Raw genomic sequence first — 17,367 nt, forward strand, 5'->3', positions numbered from 1 at the left:
TTTCTGGTGTATACATGTTTTAGCACCAAGTTTAGTCCAATTTAGGTCTAACTCTTTTTAGCCCTGAATAAACTCAATTGGCCAATGTGTCTTAAAGGAATAGGCCACTGTTTTTCCATACTGAGATGTTCTTACCGCAGCTTAGATGAGTTGATGCGCAACTGTCTGGTCTTTACGCGTGCGCTCAGTCACGCGAAAAGACCAAAGATGTTGTTACGCTTTAGCCTCGCCTCCTCTCCTCTATGGGCACAAACGGGGGTGAAGTTAGAAATGACCAAGCTCTTCCACGTTTCCCCTTTAAAAATACGATTACGTGAGTAGTTACACGATCCAAGTATAGTTACACAAAATTAAACATGTCGATTTTTTAAGCGGATAAAAAGAAGTACTATATTGTAAGGCGTAACAATACCTTAGGAGCACTTTGATGCTGGTGCAGTAACTTTAACAACACTTAACTACACAGTTTGTGTAACTATACTTGGATCGTGTAACTCCTCACGTAACCGTATTTAAATAGGGGGAATGTGGAAGAGCTTGGTTACTTCTAACTTCACCCCTTCATGGTTTGGCCCCATAGACGAGAGGAGAAGATAAATGCTAACAACATCTTTGGTCTTTTTGCGTGACTGAGCGTACACACAAAGACCAGACATGTACGCATCAACTCGTCTAAGCTCAGGTAAGAACATATCTCAGTATGAAAAAAAAAGGTGTCTTGTTCCTTTAAAGTACTTACTAGAAATCTAGAAGCTTTTGGCGAGTTGGTGTTTGTCAAGCCCATCCCTGTCACTAAAAGTATACATGCCTGTATCCCTGCATTACACTGTATCTGCATGTACTCGTACTTGTTGTAGTGTAAGGATGTGTGCTAGTCGCTGTCTTCTCTGCACTGGGTCTCGGCCAAACAGCTCTCATCGATCTTCTCCAAGCTCTCGGCGCGCTGGAGGCTAAGTTCCGACAGGGGGATGCTGGGTAATGTAGTCTGTTCGGGGTAGAGCCAGGGTTTGAAGCCCGGGTTGTGTCTCTGTTTCCATTCTGAATACTTCAAACAGGCTTTGTTGATCTTCTTCATTGCCTGCAACAATAATAGGATTTAAAATGTGACTTTTGATTTGTGTAACCGCAATCCAATCAGGGAAATACTGATCGCTGCGCTTCTCAGTAGAAGAAGAAACAACCAAAGTTAACAGGATTAACGGTACTCATAAATGCGTCAATGAGCGATTTTGATGAAGGAGCAATGGCTAAAAGCTCATGATTAAAAGCTGATTTTGCACAGTATGTCCTCTTTAATGCTTTACCCATCCACATATCTATTTTTTGTGTGTTTCATTTCTCTTTGCTTTCCAGTTTGCCAGTGGATTATGAAAACACATTCACACCCACACGCAGGCATAATAAAATAAATAAATGGTTATTTTTATTCTCCAAACTACTTACACGAGGAGCCAAGAAGTGGGAAGACTTGTTGACAACCCACTTGGGTAATGAACCTGAAAAAAAAGAGTCACGGTAAATGATGGAAAACGAGGAAGACAAATAAAATCAGAAAATAAGCCTAATTTCTGGTTGTTAGCGCCGTTGCATGCACTGTTATCGAGCCTTATTTTTGCACCATTAGAGCCTCCTCACACTTCATCTGTGCGAGTGAAAAAAGATGGATCACGGCAAAAAACAGAAGCACAAAACAGACTCTGTCCTTCATATGGTTACTATGGTGACCCATTTTGACATAAAGGAAGGAGAATGAATCATTCATTACAAGTATGAGCGTGCGATTAGCACCTGGGTCAGTGAGTGCATGGGCAAATGTGTGCTTAAGCCTTTATCTCTTATTCATCTGGTTGGCCATAACAATTGTGTGCGTGGTGGTTACCTCGTGGATCAACCTGGGCCATGTACGTCAGGGTGCAGGTGTTGGGCCCTTGACTCTGGATCATGTAGCCGGTCTGAAGGGAAACCGCTCGAACTATGTCCTTTTTAGGAGGGTATTTCTGCAGGGAGAAAACAACGGCACAAAACGACTCTCATTATTCATTCGCCGTGGGTATTAGCAACAGTGTCCTGTCAGAGCTATCCTTGAGTGGAGCAGGGAACTCCCTAAAGTCTTGCAACTGTCACTGTTGAAAAGTCACGCTGTCAGTGAAGCCAGTTCTGTCGCAAAGACTCCCACAAGCAAAGAACTCCACTTCACCGTCTGGATCAAACTGAGGGCTGTAATTTCTATGGCACATATAGTGGTGAATAGTAAAGCAGCACCGTGTCTTAGCGGTTAGCACTCCTGCCTCTCTGCAAGAAGGTTCTGGGTTTGATTCCTGCACTACTTTGGAGTTTGCATGTTCTCTCAGCAACTTCCCTCCTGCTGCTCTAGTTTCCCCAATGGATTACAACAAAAATGCACAATAGGGTCCTCTTTAGGTCCAGGACTCCCCCTGAAAACTAAATTTCACCTCTCAAAAGGGGCTTTAAAGCTACACTGCAGAACATTCCAAGTTATATGATTGCCATGTCACGAGAAAAAGCAGTCGTAAAGCTCAAAACAGCACGTCAGCAATACCAAACATGATGCTCCTCATGATGCAGCTGGACACCAACAATGCAACTTTTTGGTACACTGTTTGGCTTGATTAAAAAATGTCAAATTTTCCATAAAGTGCTAATTAAATCATTTGATCCCTATCATTTATTCTAATAAAAATCCACCCCTCAGTAATCAGCTGAACAGTAAAGGCCATTTCTCACTCCCAACCTCACTGCTGCTTCCTTTGACTCTCCATCTAAGGTTATTATTCATGATGATAATGTGCAGCGCTGGTTAGCCAGAGCTAATTAGAGATGGCACACTGCAGAGGACAGGAGAGCACTGCAACATTCAGCTGGAGACCGTCTGAAGAGGAGAAACCGATTCATCTTCCCTAATCTAATGTTGCTGGTACATAGTTAATATTCCACACATCTGCATTTGCTTTTGGTGTTTGTATTAAGAGTCACCCATATGGATAGGCCTCAAGTCAAATTCTTGGAAAAATCAAAAGTGTCCTTGGCTAATCGCATAAAGCCGGGCGCACAGGAGAGCACTCTGTTATGTTTGCGACTACTTATTGATGCAGGAATGCGGAAGGCGAGAAGGGAGTCAACAGTCACATGAGAGACCTTATCCTTCTGCAAACATTATATTAGCGAGGGAAACTAAGGCATGATGACAGGCGCGGGGAAAACCTACTGGGAATGAAATCTTCAGTTTATGATATTATTAACTTCACAGCGAGATTATGGGGTTTTGTTGGGACAGACGGTAGAGGATTGGTTTAAACATCCCCGACAGCAATGGTTCTTAAACGGTGGTACTTGGGCTTCTTCACTTCATCACCAGAGTCATCTGCAATTTTGGTCTTTATTCATTTCAGTAAGAGACGATTTCATATATGCATTAGTAACGCATTTAAAATAAATAGATATTTTCATCCTTGAAATATACCTCATAAATGCACAAACTTTTGCTTTTGCTGTGAGCAGCTCACCCCTCCTAAGACATGACTGTAACTTTACCAGGAGTGGGGCGTCTCCAGCTTGTCTCAATGGAGATGTGACTAAAGTCAGTAGAATTTGAGCTTTAAACAGGATAGGTCTTCATCCAAATCCATTCTTTGATTACCCACAGCAGAAATAGCATTTTCTGTGTCATGCCGGTCATGGCATGTTTTGTACTGATGGCAACAGTATAGTCCAAAATGTTACGCTGTGTGCCTTTAAGTTAAACATGTTTCTGGTGTACACAGCTTGGTCCAAATTTGACCCTTTTTTGACACGTTTAGTCCTGATCCGTTCTTGATCTAGGCCTGGTAGTATTTACAAGGTCAAAATACTTTATGAAGTGGTACTTGGTGTGAAAAGTTTGAGAGCCATAACCCTACAGTAAGAAATCTATGCAAAAGCTCTGAGGAATAAACCCATCTTTTATGTTCTCTTGTTCCACTTGGAAAGAACTAAGAAAACAGGAGCCAAACTACAGAAATTGGGCTGAAAGCCAGTGAGAGTTCTCACTATTGTTGTCTAATCATTCTGCTTGTTTTAGCACTTGGCACCAGTTAAACACAGTTGTAAAATCAAGAGCACATAAACATTAAAGCTATACTGCATCGACTACGAGGTGCCATCCCTGTGTACCTGGAGGCCAGGAGAGTAAAGGAGGAAACATCAGGCATCATCCTGGGCAGTGTAGGTCTATAAATGATGCCTGACATACACATTAAATATTGCATTATGACCTGCTTTTTGGATTTGAAATATTTATGTCTCAGGCAGCCGTCTTGAACTTTCTCATCAGGATCATGATGAAGCTCTCACCAACACTGTAGTGTCTTTCCAGACTGACGTTAGAAAGAACTGACTTATACTCACAGCATGTTTGACAGAGTAGTTCATGATGATGTAATCTCTTCCTATTGGCAGCCAAGAGCGCAGAGTGATCACGTCACGATTTCTAAGAGGGTTCGGACACTTCCCTGTTAACGACAGAAGGATAATTCAGTGAACACATCACAGCGGATCAGTGCTTCTGCTCACGGCCCATCCATGTTGAATGAAACGCCACTCATACGAGCAGAAATTAACGCTCACGAGTGTGAAACATACATGAGTAGTAGCCGACATCCGCGTTGACCGTGAGTTTCCCAATGTCAAAAGTCTCGATGACGTTTGTGTCCCATTTTCTTCTGTATTCGATATCATGCAGCACGTCATACATGGTCTCTGCTGACACGTCCTTGCACACCATGCAACACTGAGGAGAAACGAGAAATAACTACATGAAAACACATTGGTGACACGCACTTTATAAATTAGACAGTACAGCATTTTACACAAACAAGATGATTCAATACTACAACTTTGCTTGGTACATGAGAGAAATGTGAAGATGAACATACACATAAAGTCCATATTGATGCTGTTTATCACCATTAATAACAACAGCACCGTAGGGACTCCTGCTTAGGCCTATTTAAAAGCAGACATGTAGGAGAGGTCTGCAGGGTAAAGCTGTTGCTGCAGCTACAACAGCCCAGAAGGGATTAGTCATAGTAAAAACAAGAGGGGTAATGTTCAGTCGGAGGCAGCAAGGCATGAGAGACAGGGACGATAGACTGTGACAGAAATAGCCAAGAAAGTATCAAAGTAGACCAAGCTGTGAAGATAAACATAATTTATCACACTTTGGTCATTCTTCTTAACAAATAAGCAATCACAAAAAATGTGTTGATAGCGCTTCAAGACACTCTCACTGTTGATTTGTACTGTGAGCTGATTGGAACATGAGATTTGGTGGTTGGATGTTTTTATTTGTCAAGATTAAGATTGGTAAAGATGAGACTTTTTTACCAGGCAACATTTCTTTGAATATTTATCTCCTACCTGAAATAGTAAGGAAACACTACTGTGAAAATGACAGTTGTTGGGTTGTTTATATCATTATTTTACTTCTTATTCAACAATATTCTTTGGGGTATTTTACTTTATATATAAAAATGTTATTGTTATGTGGGTAGCAGCTTGTCATTGTAGGGTTATGGTGGGTCTTCACCACAGCTCTGGTCTTGTGCCACCATTACCTGCAGGTGAATTAGCCCAACATGTTTTAGGCCAGTAAATAGGCAGTTTAAGTGTTTATATTTTGGTGTAGGTGGGCATTGATTATTCCTGCTCAATCTATGAAGCATTTTAAAACAATGTTGAAGCAGTACTAACTCATGCTACTCCCTATACTACTCCCTAGTAGTATGGAGGCCATAAGCACCACTGCAGGTGTTGTAGCATGTTGCGGTTTTTACTCATTAATTGTCCGTGAGAGTAAATACTACGCTGACAGAAAAGGCAAAGGGACAGAGGGATATTGTTCATCCTATTACACAATGGTGATATTTTTTTTCACTCAAACTTGGCTGTAAATACTGTTTAAGTGGTGCTAGCCCGCAGTTAGCTTTGCCCGTTAGCCTGTTCGCTTCTTCTTCATGATTCCATTAGTGTGTATTGGTGGTTCCGACCCGGAGACACCAGAGGGAGATGAAAGACCCCCCAATCATCACACTTGTCTTACCCCCAGAGGGACTACAGAAAGGATTTATTAAGGTAAACAAGTTACTTAGTACTGCTTTACAGACCCATTACTATTCTCTAGCTTTTAGCACTGAATGAGCAGATAGCATGGCCACTTTTAAGAGGTCATTGCACCGTTTTTTGTTTGCTGCCGCTGTGAAGCAATTTGTTCATCCAAACGTACTATACAAGTGAAACTGATAAATAATAGACATATAGACAGATCTAAAAAATCAAATCAACAAATCAGGGCTGAGCGGTTCGTCAACTGAACGCTCTTGATTTTTTAATGACATTTATTTTCAATGTTATACACAAATAAATCCTTTTACTAATATGATTCGTGAGATGTTTCAAAACCTCAAACATCAAATTAAAGCTGTCTGCTCCTGCATAATTTAGCAAAAAACAACTTTACTGCTCATAGACCCCACTCAATGTCTATTAAAAAGCACCAAATTGATCATTGAGATGGATCACAGCTTGATTAAAATGTGTACTCCTTGAACAAATCAAGCATATCTTACAAACAATTCACAGTTTCTTGACAAAACACAGTGTAGCGCTTGTCTTCAAAAAACAGGGCAACATTTGCACAAGGATGACTATCGCCTACAACAGCACTGTGTCTAATAAAATGGATTATATAGATGTAATAAAATTCATATCCAGGATACATCGAAATACACAATTTCATTACGTTGTCAGCCTTTATCTTCAACGAGTGACATTTAAAATACAACCATAAATGCTGATGAATGGCTTTTCATTTTAAACTAGAAAAATACTGTCATCAGATAATTTAAGAGCAGTGGCCAGTTATACACACACACAAAGGGCTAAATCAACTTTACTACAGAAAGAGGCGTCTCTAAGGACCCGACATCCAGCCCTCTGCTATATATGAAAGCTAAGCTAAACACACATTCCCACTCACAGAAAAGACAGCAATAAAAGCAAAAGGCCAAGCAAACATAAATTGAATTGGAAAGGAGAACACACGATCAAAGCAAAGAAAAGGGGCAGCGAGTCGCCATTAAAGTGTCGGTCAGGGACGTGATTTGGACCAGGATGTGCTGATAAGGAGACTCCTGCTTCTGTATCAGGTCGTATAAGGGACATGGACGCCACTCAAGAATGCAACACACGCAGCAAACTGGAAAGAATTGAGGACACAGAAAACTGCATTGTCACGGAGAGGCGGCTACAAAATCAGAAACAAGATAGAGTTACACACAATCGGTTTCTCTGTCAGACTATATATCTTAAAGGGACTATACAGAGTTTAAAAATGTTAAAATTATGTATTTTCCTCCCCTTACATTTTCAAACAATGTCCTAAAATGTAGAATGAGGTCAGACCTGTTCACCACAACTGTCTCTAAAATCCTGCACTGTCACTCAAAAAGTTGTTACTTTGGGTCCCAAGTGCCGTCATGCACAAGCTTAATATAGAACCTGCAGTTACATGTATGACCTGAGGTGGCAGTAGTGAGTATAAAATGGCCAACTTGCATCTCGCCCCTTTAAAGTTCATATGCAGCTACACTGGATGGAACTACATCTTGTGACATTGTAGAAACTAGTGTCACGATACTGAAAATAAAACTCGATTCTCGATAGCGATTTCGACACCACAGTAAAAAAAAAAACATCCTTTTAAATATCATATTTGCTGTAGGAAACTCTTGTTTCAATTAAGTGGATTTGGCCCTGGCCCATGACCATCAGGTTAAACATTGTCTGTTTCTGCCTTGAACAGTAACAGTCACTGCTGTCACATTTAGGAGCAGAACAGTGCATTAATTCAAAGCACAATGTTAAAACTGGCCTTTAAAATTCCTCTAAATATATTCATGAGTTAAGTACAGATGGGTAGCATGTAACTATACAGTTGACATTGGTACAATTTCATTTTGTTGAGATTTTTTAGGAGAAAAAAATAGCCAAAGCTAACTGATACATGTAAACCAATGGACACCGCTAAGCTAACAATAGCCACAATCGCAAATTCTACAGTTTCATAAAACTGTTCCTTTCACCCCGGTAATGCACAAGTAATCAGATTCTACACTTCGACAATGGATGCATTCAGTTTCAGAATTTTATTCAGGGTTTAAGTGAGGACTTTTTAGCTCTATTTAAGTTTTGATCGTAGCGCAGCAGGTTCCTTCCAGTGCTCTGGGAGCGAGCAGGAAGAGCAGGGTTGCCAGGTATGGGCAGCCAAACCCGCCCAAAAATATCTGAAAACCACGGACAACCCGTGGACATACGGCGAGGCTAGAATTTTCAATATTGTTTACTAGTTAACAGAGCCCATGTGCTCCTACAATGATGAGGAAACCGCCCCTACTCCCCTCCCTTATTGAAAAAGCAGCTTACAGAGCCATGGATTTGCCTTCGAAATAGTGATTTTGATCAATTCAACATTGATTACAGCAAGGCAAAAAAACGCGGACAGTTTTTTTCACCCGCGGACCTGGCAACCCTGAGGAGGAGGAGGAGGAAACCTGCTCAAAACCTGCTCGCTTCGATACAACTTTTAGTATCGATTTAGTATTGAGGAATCGATTTTTTTTGACAACCCTAGTAGAAACTTGTTGAAACAATGTCACAGCCAATGCATGTTGTAATCAAAGCTAAAAACGGTATAGCCCATTACATGAATTTTACTAGACTTTTTTTTTTTTAAACCAGGGAGTGTAAAGAGACTCTCAGATAAGGAGGGTGAAGGGGAACAGGTAGACACTCTGTGAAGTCATTCATTTAATCTCTGTGACTCAAAAGAGGATGTTCTAGCTTAATGCTAAATTCACTAAGCCTCTGAGTGTGGCAGCAAGATTAATTGCAATTTCAATCAAACAGGGAGCAATTAGTAATTTCAAGTCCTCTCCAAACAACCTCTCCAAGCACGTTCTTCATGACTCTCGGATCAGTTTAGAAGTGAATTCTCCCGAATGTGTTTTAAATGTGGGCTGAATCTTGTACCCATTTTCTTTTGTTATAGTAGTGGCATTAGATCCTTCTGTGTAAAAGCAGCCATGAAAACAGATCCTTGTGTGTTCTGTATCAAACAGTTAGGGAAAGTAGTTACTGGACAAAGTAATCACTAAGTTACAACCATATCTGCACAAAAATGCTCTTTGCTGATAGTTTAACATAGGCCTGTTTTAGCCCAAGCTCTCAGTATGAGCCTGTTCTTTCAGTTTGAGGCCAACCAGAGCTCAGCCTCCGATACACAACTGTACAGCATCAACACAAGGCAAAGGTTACACTGCAGTAAAACAACTGACACATCCTCTTCAAGCTTTAGACAATGGCCAAACAAACAATGCAGTTACCAAATGCACAATGATGTCAGAACCATCCAGGCAAATGTCAGAGCTTGTAAACAGCAACAGATGAAGTACATTTTTTTCACACAAATGTGAAGTAGCCGGCTAGTTGTTGATGTTAACATTACTGTGACAAGCTCCTCTTTGTTTTCTGAAAGTTGGGGACTCTGTAGTTGGACCATAACTGATTAAACTAGGTTTAAACAAGGGCTGCACAATATATCGCAAGAAATATCGTATCGCGATTAGGGCTGGGTACCGTTAAATGTTTTTTGATACCAATACCTGAACGATACTTTTTTCCGATACCTATAATTTATTTGTTTAATCAGATTAATAATGTTAAATTATTCCTTGTCTTTCCATTTAATTTATTTTGATTTTTTCTTATTTTTCCCTCAAATGTGTCCCTCAATTTTCCATATTTAGGGGCCATACCGCCTTTGCTATGCCCAATCCCGTCAGATCTTGGAAGCTAAGCAGGGAAGGGCCTGGTCGGTACTTGGATGGGAGACCGTTTGGTAACACCAGGAAGCCTGGGGTGAATGTGGTGTGTGAGTGAGTGGTTGGTGGTGGTCGGAGGGGCCGATGGCGCAGACTGGTTGCCTCGCTTCCGTCAGTTTACCCCAGGGCAGCTGTGGCTACAACAGTAGCTTATCACCACCGAGTATGGAGTGAATGAATAATGACGACAATGTAGCGCTTTGAGAAACTTGGTAATACAGGCTTGTAAAGCGCATTACAAGTGTAAGGCATTATTATTATTATTATATTTTTTCCACTTTTTCCCCCCATTTTTTCTATGTTTTCCTAACCTGGCTAACGCCAGACTAAAATCACAAGTGATATTTAGTCAGGGTACCACCAATTCATTTTCTCGTAGGAGAGGTGTGGTTTACGATCGTCCATAGGGGTTTATTGGGCACTACGAATGTCTATCATGCGTCTGCACACAGCCACAGCTAATCGTATCATCGTATCCGATGACGTGTGACGTACCCGCTGTAAACTTTCGAGCTAAACTATTTAGAACACGGCCTAAAGCTTGATCGAAATAAGATAAGATAAGATGATACTTTATAGCAAAAATTTCCACTACTTTTTCACAAATGTTCTCCCTTTTTGTCATGAATTTTTTCAACTTGTGTTGAAACTTTTTTTTTTACTTTTACCAACAGCATCAAAACTTGAATATAAAGATTTTATGTTTATTTATGTTTCGATGCTTTTATTTTTTGACACCAGACCGGACCCTAACCAGTATCACTAAAGATCAACTGAGAACAACACATTTTTTTTGTAAACTCAGCCAAAAACACATTGAACTTATAAATGTGTAAAGGTTTGGTTCTAGTTAAACATTTACAAACAGAGTCTCATACTTTTGTTTTGGTCCTGATGTGGTGTTTTTTAGGACACAATTTGCTGGAAATTGGGCACAATGACACATATCGTGTTGAAATAGTTTATTGAAATATCGCAATAATATTGTTATCGCGATACTGCACAGCCATATCGTGTATCGCAAGTCACTTTAATATTGTTCAGCCCTAGTTTAAACATTAAAAACACTGAAAGAGGGAGATATCTTTACCCCTAACCTTGAGTAAAAACAAATGGGTGCATCATAAATAAATTAGAGTGCAGACCAAGTATCTGCAATTTCAATACTTGTCAAAGTCACACTTTGCTATCTTAATGAAAGTGCTCAGCCATATCACTAAAAGCTTTGATCACAATTACTGGCTCAAGGACTCGGTCTGATTCGGGAGTGCTGGTCTGCACCAGTTTCACGCACGCTCATGGAATGCACAAAACAAAGTAGACTTTCCCTTTAAGAGTGAATGCACCCTAAAAGGCTGCCAATAGTTGATTCAGAATAAAGGCAAATACTCCTTATAACTATCCTTCATGTCTCCTGCTTACAACAGTACTATATTTGCATCCACACCAAAAACAATAATTTCTTCATTAGTCATTAATCAACCCAATATTGACAAAAACATTATTTTGTTTATGAACCAAAGTGTGCCCACACGAAAAGCCATGACTTTTGACCGCTGCCTCCCACCCACCGTCTAAACTTTCTCTCTTCTCTCTCCCGTTTGATGCTCGTGTTCTCTCCACCGCCTCTCCACCTGTCAGCTTTCATCACCCGCTCCTTTGGGGGCTGATGCGAGATGGTGGAAGATGATCATGAAAGGGAGAAAAAATCATGTGGGCGTGTGTGATTCAGAGCGGGGCTTCCCTCTGTGTCAGCAGGAAACGCGGCGAAACCCAGGAGTCTCCGCAGTTTGAGGAGAAGGGAAACAATTAGCTGCCTACACAACAACTGGATGACTTGGAGAATAATGAAAATGACGGTCTTTAGGAAAAGGGAAGAACATCCGTGCTGCTCTTTCTGAGAGAGAGAAGGTTCGTGTCTTTGGAGGACGCCGCAGTAAAAGCTGGTATAATGCATTGGAAATCACGGCTGTCACGCTGTATGTCTGCGTCAGACTTTTGACTGGTTTTCAGATGCTTTTGGGGCGGGTTTGGCCACCAATACCTAGAAACTCTGTCTGGAAACCTATACTGATATATTTTTTTCAGATTAGATGATCATGATTGTGATTTTGTTGATAAATGGCATAGCATTATGATGATACCTCCTCTGCATTCAAATCATACATGACAATACCGTGTTTTTTTTCTAATATTGCACTGGTTTACCTCGTGAAACACATGAATCTTGTATACAATATATGACTATATTACTGATGCAGTAATATGGCAACAACTTAATGATGATGGAGATGATGAGACCACTAATGACAATGTTGATCTGCCACACTGTTGTCTTACAAGCTCTTATTTGTATTCTACGGGAAGTACAAGAGGGGAATTGTCAGGCCCCAACACTAAACATTATTCATTTGACATGCACCAGCAGAGAAGCATGCTTTTATTTCATCTATAAATAGAACAGCTGTATCTGCCGCATCACTTTCACGCTCACACAAATGCACCTATTGCAGTTCAGCAGTTACGTGCTACCAAACTGGTTAGTGTTTTTCACAAAAATGTGGACAGAGATCCAGTTTGAGGTGAGTATGTTAAACTGTGGGTGCTTTCATGGGGCAAACAGAAAGACAGAAGACTAAAGCTACAAGTGCTTCCAACATAGCGCTCAACCACTGGACAAAGTACTTCATTTCCAAGTTAACATTTAGCTTTGGCTGCTGTCGGTTCACAACAGATAACCATGTCTTCCTCAGAGCTCTTGCCCCAACACAAAAACAATCCCTCATTCATTTTTTATACAATGCGAGATTTCTATGTGGAGTTTGCATGCATTTTCTGGCCCTGTGTTCTGAGAGGATATTCTTATAGACGCTCTGGTTCCACTCATAAACCAACCACTTGCAGATCAAACCTCAGATGCTCTGCAAAAAAAACGTTTGTTTTAACCATGACTGATCCACAGCTCATGCACAGAAGCTAATGTTTCTTCAGTTGCAACAACTTTGTGCCTAAATTGACGAACACCAAAAACACCTTCTTTGTTCGTGACAAATCAATGATGATCAATCTATAAAGTATGGTATAAAAGGCATTATGAAATATTAATGTCATCATTAAATTGATGGTTCTCCCAAGATACTATAACAATCAATAATTTTAAACGTGTAATCATTAGTGTTTCCGTCATACTATAGCAGTAATTATGATGAGATGAGAAATGACTGACCCATGCACGTGCACGGCAGCTCATGCTCTAAGATTGTGTTCATGTGACTGACACTAATACATTAAGTAAGCACTGCATTTCCTGCAATGCAAACATGATTTTGTATCAAGTTACTTTTTGGATCCAGGTGAAAATCCCAAGTCTAGGATGTTGCTCTCATTGGAACATTCACACATCCTGTTCATCGGCCTTTACCGTTTGTACGGGCCCCACCCTTGTTAGCTTACACTCTTCACTTCTGGCTTGTTTGCAGAGCTGTCACGAGGAAAACACCTGTCTGTCCCAGAGGGGGATAAATTAGCAAAGCCTTTATGCTAACAATATGTCAGCTCTGGGTTTTGCCTGGGACATGCCCCGAGCAATCAAAAATGTAAATGAACTAACTTTTGTTTAGCTGTAGAAACGCGATTTGGAATAGACCAATTATACGCACAAGAACATCATTATTTCACAAGTAAAATACAGGAGGGCATCTCCCAGTTCAGGCCTAAGTTAAAAGGGACTATGTAGAGTTTAAAAATGTTTAAATTGTGTATTTTCCTCCCCCCTACATCCCCCAACAATGTCCTAAAGGTGTAGAATGAGCCACCTATTCACCACAACTGCCTCTAAAATCCTGCACTGTCACTCAAAAAGGTGTTACTTCTTAATATAGAAGGTGCTGTTACATGTATGACCTGAGGTGGCAGTAATGAGTATAAAATAGCACACATGCATAGCCCCTTTAAGACAAAGTTTGTTTGGGTCATAGCATTTCAATGGCCTATTGTACGTGGTTTTATAGGAGAAACCGGAGAACTTGAAGGAAAACTATTCCTTTGAACAAGCAAACGCAACACTGAAACGCCCAACCCGGCTCGATTGAATGCAGGACCTTCCTGCTGTGAGGCAAGCGAACGAACCACTCCAAACGCTGTGATGCCGATCTTTGAGTTTGGGATTAAAAAGTAGGCTAGACAAATTACTGTTCAATTTCAAGTCTAAAAACATGTAAGTAGTTACTTTTTCCAGCACATTTCAGTCACAACTAAACTAAACACTAATCAGAAGTTACCAATAAAGTTAAAATATTGGAAGATGTCACTTAACGCAAAAAAAATAACTTGACGATATGCTGTGCAGGCATAGTGCAGAGGAAGACATGGCTCAACCGCATTTTTCCCCTTGTTTGTCTCCATATTTCCATTGTAGCTTTAACTTCAGTGCCTTCATTGACAGACGAATGGGTTCTGTTGTTCGCAGGCTATCATTTACCAATTGCTGCTCTCACAACATCTTAAGTGGCTTAGATAAGCTTCATTCCTGATGTATGTGGTCTCAGTCTTGACTCTTGATATAAATACATGGAATCGATTTAAGAAGGTCATGCGTGCTGCAACTGAATCAAAATCACAATCTCAATTGTTGAACTTGGCACGTCGCAAATACCGCAACAATATTTAGCCAGTGCAAAATCCTTGCCAAACAGCAAATATTATGTCTCCATAGATTTTAATTCTGAAACCTGTAGTTTCTACCTCCACAAACATGCCCTGAAATATTTTTATTAATCTACTTGGCTTCTCACATATTTGAATGCATGTTTAACACAAAAATTGCATTTTCTTTTCCATAAATTGTGCAGGCCTGGAAGACAACTCAAAAAATGGCTGAAATGCACACACAGCAGCAGCATTTGGATGGCTGCTCACTTTCACATCGCCTCCCAAGACAAACATTACAGTTAAAACTAACTGCCACGACTGCAATTTGGCTAGATAACAAAGTTTGCACATCCAACTCTTTCTCATCTGCAGCTTTACTCCGTCCTTACCGAAAAAGCTTCTGTATATTGTCATAAGAGCACCGTCAAACCATCTACCCAGTTTTCTGCTTGTAATCAACACCTAAATTATTCAACAAAAGCAATAGCTGAATAGACACTGCAGCCAATCTCTGAACAAATAATGGCCCCGGAGGATCAAGCGGTATTCAAATTACACACACAGTGAATGGCGATGAGCAGCACATTCTTCTCAGGGCAGACACCTACTGTAACAGAGCAATCGAAATGATCAGCTATAGCTTTAAGAATGCATCCTGACAATACACTTAGGGGTGCACTCACTGATGCACCGGCTTTAGGAGGTGAGTGCAAAAGTGAGAGGATTGGATGATGTGCCCATTGATTATACCATTCATGTCTACAGTTTTTTTGTTACGGAGATTGTGAAGGTCTCGTCTGCTTTTGCGCACGAACATGCCGTGCACCGATGTTCTGCTCTGCTTTACAGTACACTGCATATATAGAGCGATGTAGCAACTCAGCATTTCAATCCAGTGGGAATTTAGATTGAGCACTCAGCCTGTCATCCATATGAGTTATAGGTAAAAGGCCGTATACTTCCTGCTCAGTCACCGCTCTCCCAATTAAAGCCAACATGCGGAACATTCCAGGTTATATGTCGGGGGGTTACGTGAGCAGCAAAACTGTCCAAAAATTCAAAACACGCTCCAAGAAGACACAACTGGGACATCATGTACAGTATGTATCTCGTGTTTGTATTACCTGTAAAGCAAAGCAGCAGGATCTCCATGGAAACGAGCTGGTGATGTCCCGCTCCCATGAAAGTTACAAGTCAGTGGGGGGAATTTTCACCACTAAACTTCGGATGTTGGGTTTTACTTGGTCTTGCTGAACATTTGTGAACTTGTTGGGGCGCATGCTTCAAATGTTTGTTCTGTGTGTAATGTATGGCCTGTATGTATGCACAGAATTGCTCTTCACAGGACTAATAAAGTTTTTTCCATCTCATTCTTAAAAACAACCGTAATAATACAGTTTACTTACAGTTTACTTTCTTAGTTTTGTCAGAGTCACTTTATCAATCACCTGCACTATGATTGTAAACTTTGCACTACCAATGTTGACTTGTGACAGTCTGATATTTTGTATATTTCTCCTGCACATTATACTGCTCTTCTTTGATCGTGCATATTCCTGTCTATTTGCACCTCAGAGTGTTTGTAAAAGCTGATGTAGCAAGTGATTTTTTTCCATTGAAATCGATAAATGCTTCTTATCTTGATAAAATAAATGATTGTACGTGTTGTGATGTAATGATTAAAGATATCCATCAATGAGTGTGGCACCATTTTCACACCATTTCAACATGATAGTCTAGTCAGGAGTTGTTTTGCACTTTCTCGTCTATATAGCAGCCATTATAGTCTCACTTGTACCATATGGACCTATTCCAAATTATTCATGACTTCCCATTGGGTCAGGTTGTTGAGCCACTCTAAAAGCTTTCTGGGGGATGCGCAAAGAAGACATAGATTTTGAACAGTCTGAGTAAACTTTTCCTTACCTTCATTTTGTGGATCGTCTTGCCCTCGTCCAGGCCCTGCGCCCACACTGTGATGCCCCCCTTACTGTAGGTCAGGCTCCAGCCTTCCTCACGCAGACACTCTGACTTGAAGCTGGCAAACGCCCGGTCGTCCGGGATGGTCACAGCTTGTCCGGACATGGCTCTAAACGGGGAGGGGGAGATCCTCTTGGCTGCAAACTATTGATCGTGAATGAGGCGACGAGGGTAAACCTGAAAAAGAAAAAGTCTTCCTCAAGTCTTTTTTTTTTTCCAGTGACGTGTCTTCTCTTCACAATGGGGGAAACTTATCTAATTCTATTTCCTCCCTGCGCGCTGGTTTTGAAGGCTGTGCCGCGTCTTGTGATGTACGTGTGTGTGTGCGTGCGCGCGCGCGTCCAGACAGGCACAACTGCAGCCAGCCCCTCACGAAACTAACCAAACAGCTGTAAGCCTGGCGCTCTCACAGGTGGAGAATGAAAGCGAACAAGTCGATCGAGCTCAAAAAGCACCCGAAATGACACGCGCTTCTAGCCTGCTCTCTCTCTCTCTCTCTCTCTCTCAGCGGCGGAGAACAAGTTTTGCAGCCCGGGTGCAGAGGAAACAGTCCTACTAACCATATGTTGTTTCTGATTTCGGTGGCGCTCTTCGCTCCGCGGTCTCCCCCCTAAACGAGGCAGTCTGCCGGTGTCGTGTCCTCGCCTTTTCTCAGTGAGCTCGTAAAGCTTTTCTTTCTTTCTTTCTTTTTTTCTTCTTCTTTTTTTGCAAGATCTCGTCTCATTTGCGGCAGCTCCTCTCCATCCTCGCTGCGTCGCGGCTGTGGCAGGTGGTACAGAAGATGCGGTGAGAGAAAAAGGAG

At 41.1% G+C, this 17,367-nt stretch overlaps 1 protein-coding gene across 1 annotated transcript; it reads right to left on the reverse strand.

Moving 5' to 3' along the window:
• Positions 1-773: 773 nt before the first annotated feature.
• stard10 (StAR related lipid transfer domain containing 10) lies at positions 774-17,367 on the reverse strand. The gene is made up of 7 exons (XM_079579469.1): positions 17,126-17,367; positions 16,512-16,742; positions 4,639-4,786; positions 4,405-4,508; positions 1,880-1,997; positions 1,444-1,496; positions 774-1,078 (listed from the first exon to the last, which is right to left on the reverse strand). Exons 2-7 carry the CDS (start codon positions 16,668-16,670, stop codon positions 872-874), a joined length of 789 nt encoding a protein of 262 aa, XP_079435595.1. The 5' UTR covers positions 16,671-16,742; positions 17,126-17,367; the 3' UTR covers positions 774-871.

The sequence above is a fragment of the Gobius niger genome (assembly GCF_951799975.1).
Source record: "Gobius niger genome assembly, chromosome: 1".
In the NCBI taxonomy this organism is placed as follows: Eukaryota; Metazoa; Chordata; class Actinopteri; order Gobiiformes; family Gobiidae; genus Gobius; species Gobius niger.